This window comes from Quercus lobata, chromosome 9, assembly GCF_001633185.2.
Source record: "Quercus lobata isolate SW786 chromosome 9, ValleyOak3.0 Primary Assembly, whole genome shotgun sequence".
Taxonomy (NCBI): Eukaryota; Viridiplantae; Streptophyta; class Magnoliopsida; order Fagales; family Fagaceae; genus Quercus; species Quercus lobata.
Window position 1 is genome coordinate 31188730 of NC_044912.1, and position 6789 is coordinate 31195518.

Genomic DNA, 6789 nt, shown 5'->3' on the forward strand with positions numbered 1-6789 from the left:
TGACAGCGGGAAAGAAAAAAAAGAAAGAAAATGTAACCCTTTTTCTGCTTTAGGCCCAAATTATACGTGAGAACGATGGAAAATAAATTTAATAGTGAAAGAATGAGACCCTTGATGCGCACGCTTGAATATTGATAAAGTAAGAAAAATTTGCATTTATCATTTCAGTTTTTACTTTTTAGATATACGTTATTGTCTATATATTAATATAGGATGTCATGAACATGATATACTAAGTCATAATGCTAATGAGAAAAGTCGTGAGCAATGATGACCGTATTTTACTTGTTCATTTCAAATGGATCACTTTTGAAGGAAAATTATTCAATTGGGTTTGAGGGTGCATTTTTCTCTTGTTGAGAAAAGCTAAACAGTTCGGTTATTTTATTTGAATAAGCCTGAAATACAACTTTTTTTTAACTTCATTTAAAAAAAAAAAATACAATTACACTTTTACAGAATAAACACTTTAAATAAAACTAGTCTCATTACACACACTTTGTGCGTGCAATGAGACTTTTTTTTAGCAAAAAAAAAACTGTGTTTTTATTTTATAGATATAATTTTTATTTTGAGAATTTAATTTATAAGTAGATAAAACAATTTGAAAATTAACAGGAGAACGGTTCTATTTTTTTGGCAATGTTTTAGTGGGAGTTAGTTGCATTTTTACCTGATTACCTTTAGTTCTTTTTTACTTAAACATTGGAGTGTAAGAGTATTTTTGAACTAAAAAATAAAAAATTCAAATAAGAAAAACTCCTTAAATAATAATATAGATGAACAAAAAATACCGATCATGGTAAGCCCGTGAAATTTGGAAGAAGAGATGAAAGGACCTTTTTTTTTTTTTTTTTTTTTTTTTTTGGGGAGATAAGGACTTTGCATAGAGCTAAATAGTGATGAATCCTTGTATCTTGAATCTTGATCACTCCCCACTTAAAAAGAGAGACCTCAATTCGGCTTGACCAACTCAGAGTTGGCTAAGGAGTAATTATGCCCAAAACTTGCTAGTTGATTGTTCCCTCAATTCAACTAAATGGACTTGCGTCTATACAACGCCTTTCAGAAGGGAACATTATTGTTATGGTTTGTACATGTGACAGTTTGGACGGTGGAGTAATATTATGAGTCTCATCCAATCCAACTTCAGTTTTGTGATAGAGAATGGCTGAGATACTATTTGTAATGACTTGAGGAAAACTCTAGTCATATTTGCACTTATACGGTTACACCTTGAACGAACTAATCCAATTGCAATTTGAGCTCTTCACAATTACTTTATAAACCTAAGATTTACCTATTAATACTCTATATAGGACTTTGCCATAATATTCTTGTACATTGTTCTAGAAATGAAATGTAATATACTTACTAAAAATGCATTCTATTAAGACATGTATTATATTCACAACATTTTTATAACAAATCATAGGTGGTTAGTTGTTATTGGTTTAAATTTGAATCTACCGCCGAGATTATCTTTTTACCTCAACAATAATAACTTGTCACTTAAAATTTGTTATAAAAATATTGTAAACATAACATTTCTTTTCTATTAATGAGTACATGAAAATTGTATACTAATAGTTTTTTTATTTATATTAAAGCCATGTAAAACCAAAGTGATTCATATACAATAAATATATATTTTATTTATTTATAGTGTCTGCTTTATGATAATGATTACTTATCATCAGACTAAGATACTAAACCATAAACATTATCATATAGCTAACTAAAACCTACCGAGTAATTATTTTCTCTTTTACATAATTATTAAAGGATATTACTATGTTTTCCCTAAAAAAAAGGAGGATATTACTATATTATGGATTAAGTTTACATTTTAGTATCATCTCAAAAAAAAAAAAAAAAAAAAATCTCAAAAATTACATTTTAGTAATAATTAATAATGACTGATGGATAAAGATTTTGAATTTCTTTTTTTAACTTTAATTACTCATAGATAAGAATATTTATTGAAAATATTTACTGATTACGTTATTAGTTATAAATTATAAGTCATAACCATATGAATTTTAGGTAAGTCAAGGTAACCGTAACCAGATGCTAGATTATTTTGGTAGTATCATACTATTACCAGATGACAACTTTTCTTTCCATAAACTGCACCTTTTCTTCAAAGTTCAAACCCATTGAAAATCCAAAGATCACCAAACTGCGAATTATAGATTGATAAGTTATCAAAGCTGTATCACACATGGTCTCAGCCCCAGTGCAATAATTATACTACTATAATATAATAAACTTCTTGATCAGGCACTGGACAGATCATCAAGATTCTTACGAGTTCTGATCCTGTACACTACATATTTGTTCACGAAAACATGTAAGCTATTTTGGATTTGTATGCTCTAGCCGGCCCCATGAAAATTTTTATATTAATTTTATAAAAATTTGAAAAAATTGTTAAAATATTAATTTTTTTTCTTCTTAAAATAGTTTACTGATAATACATCTAAAACATTCGTTAACTTTTCCTTTATTAAATTACTAAAAAGAGGGTAAACCCCACCCGAAATTTTATTCAACGGTTTCATCTATTAATCTAACATTGTTATGGATATTGATTAAACAAAAGTTCTCGCTTTTGTCTGGTTCTCAAGAACAGGATAATGAAATTGATTTGTTATTCGAACATCACATGATACGTGGTATCTTGTTGGGACAGCTACTTGGGGACTAAGTTAAATAAAAGAAAAAAAAAGACATGAAATTATAAGAAATAGACATATGGCAGTTAAAGGTCTACTAACCTATATATTAAAAAAAATATATTAAAGGTTTAAGGTCTACCATAACATGATACTAAGGGTCTGTATCATAAATTCATAATTTTTTTTTTTTTTTTGAGAAACATAAATTCACAATTATCAAAAAAGAAAAAGAAAAAAAAGAGAGGGTCTGTATCATATTTTGGTTGACCATCATTCTCTCTCATATTCATTTACATTAAGATTAAAAAAAGAAAAAGAAAAGAAATCATATTCATTTAATTAAGAAGCCACCATAACTTTTGGTTCCTAAAGAGGCTAAAGATCTACCTGACTTTATCTTAACAGGCATTAAAAAAAAAAAAAAAAAAAGTGAGGCATCTAGGATTCAAATTCACCCTCCTCTAATGTAACTACCGAATATTAAATAAAAGAAAACTTTTAATTTTCTTTTTTGTTATTAAAAATGATAGCTTGTATAACTTTTGGTAAATTCTTATATAAATCTTATGATGAAATAAGTATTTTTTTTAATATAAAAACTAAAAAAAATATCATTCAATCAAATGAATATGCATAAATGTGTGTAGGATTCAAATCCTCCATCCTCTAATGTAATTATTGAATTATTAAAAAAATACAATAACTTTTTTTTTGTTTTGTTTTTTTGTAGACAAATAAAACTGATAAGTTGTATAACTATTGGTAAACTCTTATATAAATCTTGTTATGAAATAAGTCTTTAAAAAAAAAAAAAATCAAAATTAGAATAAATATCATTCAATTAAATGAAATTTGCATAAATGTGAATATTAGTTTGTTTCGTAATATGGGAATGCATACAAGCTCCTTATATTGTTGATTCTTAGTCTTAAATTTGATCAAAAGACTTATTTCTAAAAGAAAGGTTTATCCAAGGCAAAAAGCAATATGGGGTTAAGGTTTTTCTATTATTTCTAAAGTAGGAGAAAAATATTTCTAAAATGCCTTCGTTTTGTTGGCACCTATTAAATCCTTTTTCCTGCTTTACAAGAAACCATGGGCGAACACAACTGCATTTGGATATATAATTTTTTTGATTCAGAACAAAAGAAAGAATATTTAAATTTTGTGCTGCGGTCATTGCTGATGTGCTCATAAGGTTCTAACTAGGTGCGCTAATTACTCATGATGAGGTGTTAACTGGTTAGGTCTGCCCCTTGAAAGCATTAGTACTTATGATAATGCAAATGGACAACAAATTTTCCATATAATTTGCAAGGGGACAATAATGTTGTCATACATTTTGCACATAAACAATATAAAATTAAATATCAATATATCATGGTGCAATAGATCCTTGGTTAAGAATAATAATGGAGTTTTGGTGATAGTCTTTCTTCTACAATCTTCCTATCAATAAGAATTAAGCATTTAGTCTAAAGGCACCTATCATCTTCCTAATCTCCCACTATCTTGTGTTGCATATTTACCCACCTCTCCTAGGGATAAAAACAAACAGCTTAGTATGTTGATACGCACTCTTAGTGCTAGGTATTTGATTTATGTGGCATTAGTTTAAGCTTTAGTTTTCAGTTTTTAACTTATAAGTATAACTTTTTAAAACTTCATTTTTTCTGCTTTTCTCACTTTTTAAAAATTTTTTAAGGTACAAATATACTTTAATATACTTTTTTCAAAAAAAATTTTAACAAAAAGTTAGATAAACCATCCCTAAACATACACTTAGATGTGAAAAAGAGGGATTTTGCTTAACTATCTGAATTTGTTACTTATAACTCACTTATCATTAGTATGTAGCTCTAGTTTTCTTTGATGCTAGGACTATATTCATAATGTTGGCAATACTACTTTTTGGGTAGATATAAGATTCCCAATATTCTTAAAAGTGAATAAGTTCCTATTTACCCAAAAAAAAAAAAGAAAAAAAAAAGGCTAAGCTTTGTGTGGACTTTAATAGTTGTGAGAATTTGTGCATTGCATATACTGCAAACACACTAAGAAAAGAATCACACATGTTTTTTAAGCAAGGAATATATAAGAGATGGAATATATCAAAGCATATGATACGTATCTCCATCAAGGATGCACGTTTATTTCAACAAGGAACAAAGAAGAGAAAAAGATCCAAGAAAAGATAGTCATATTTAGATTCCCAAAACAAATAAAACAAATTCACATTCCCAAAATTTTCCATTCACAAAACATACACCTCAACCTCATATTCCATTACTCAAAAAGAGAACATACATGGCAGCATCATATGCTTTCTCACTTCCCAATCTTTTTATCAAAAAAATCAACAAAAGAAAAGGCGGGGAAAAGCAGAATTCTAAAACCATATATATGCATATCTACATTCGACAGTACTCTCAGATTCTCTCCAAAACCTTTAGACAAAAGAAAAAGAAACAGAAGTACAGCTACTTGAAGAGCCTCATGTGCCTCATGTGGACCATCTCTCTCTCTGATTCTATTATTTCTCTGTTGTCTGATTGGAAAAGTGCCATGTATGATGGAGAATTATTGAGCTTATGCAGACAGAGAGAGAAATGGGATCTCTTATTCATAGGTCGGCAGTAGAAATATGTACATTGCTGAAACAGCCCTTCCTTTCTTGCTTGCTTATTGCCTTTGAACCATTTCATTCTATTGCACTTGTACCTTCATTTAGGATCCATGGGTGCCCTGCATTTACAAAAAAACAAAACAGAGTTCAGCACTTTTGTTCTAATATTAAAAGCTAAAAGAAGCCCAGGAATTAAAACACAGATTCAAAGTGAAAGAATTAAAAGTTAAACATAAAATTAGATCAAGACGACAACAATTTACCACACAAACAAGAGTTGATAAGCAAAAACTGACAGAATCAGAGCTAGAAAGGCTTTTGTTAGATTTATAACTAACAACTCCTTAAATCAATCTCAAATATAACAAAAACAGGCCTTAAAACTTCGGTTTGGCTGCTGAGAAACTATTGGAAAGGAGAAAATATTAAAATATTAAAAAATTCAAACCTTTAATCCTTCCATACTTTTGAGAAACTACATGATTGACAAGATTCAAAATTTTATTCCCTACATGATTGACAAGATTCAAAGATTTTCCCCAAACAAAATTAAACAAAATACCCAGATTCAATTATGCATATGCAAATCAAACACATACACACACAAAAAATTGAAAAGATTGGAAAAAGCAACAACTTACTTAAGGCTTGTTCTGCAGATAACCTTCTTGAAACATCCCTACAAATCATCTTCCTCAACAAGTCCTTGGCTGCAGAAGACACTGACCTGAAAATCCTCGTAGGAAATCTCAAGTTTCCCCTCAAAACCGCCTCGAAAATCTCAGACACGGACTCACCATAAAAGGGAGGAACCCCGGCTAACATTATATACAATATGACTCCACAGCTCCACACATCGACTTTATCATTGTAGTCTCTTCCCATCAAAACCTCAGGAGCAACGTAGTATGGCGTTCCCACCACACCTGATTCCGTGCAATTTCCTTCAGGTAACCATACTGCAGAGCCAAAATCAGCAACCTTCAGATTGTTTCTTGAATCAAACAACAAGTTATCAGGCTTGATATCTCTGTGCACAACACCAAGCTTGTGACAATAGGATATCGCTTCAAGAAGTTGCTTCATATACAGTGAAGCTTCATGTTCAGAGAACGGTCTTTGGATTATCTTGTCGTATAGAGTAAAGGGTTCGCAAAGCTCCATTACCATGCTAAGAGAGTCTTCGTTTTCGAAGACATCGAAGAGTTGAACAATGTTGGGGTGTGGAGAAAGAAGGGTCATGATCTTTGGCTCGTTTTCAAGACATTCACGGTCTGTTTGATCGGTAAGAGAGCGTTTGTCAATGGTTTTGCAGGCAAAAAACTCAGATTTGATCGAGTGGAAACATCTTGAAATGGTGCCGAATTTGCCACGGCCGATTTCTTCACAAAGCTGGTAGTTGTTCTTCAATGTCTCACACATTTGCTTGTTGGTTTGTATGAGTTTTTTTTTGGGTGGGGTTGTGTGTGTGTTTCTCAGTAA

General features: G+C 30.3%; 1 protein-coding gene across 1 annotated transcript; it reads right to left on the reverse strand.

Moving 5' to 3' along the window:
- Nucleotides 1-4903: 4903 nt before the first annotated feature.
- On the reverse strand, nt 4904-6789 carry LOC115959046 (phosphoenolpyruvate carboxylase kinase 2-like). The gene is made up of 2 exons (XM_031077338.1): nt 5949-6789; nt 4904-5426 (listed from the first exon to the last, which is right to left on the reverse strand). The coding sequence occupies exons 1-2, from the start codon at nt 6727-6729 to the stop codon at nt 5383-5385; spliced, it is 825 nt and encodes a 274-aa protein (XP_030933198.1). The 5' UTR covers nt 6730-6789; the 3' UTR covers nt 4904-5382.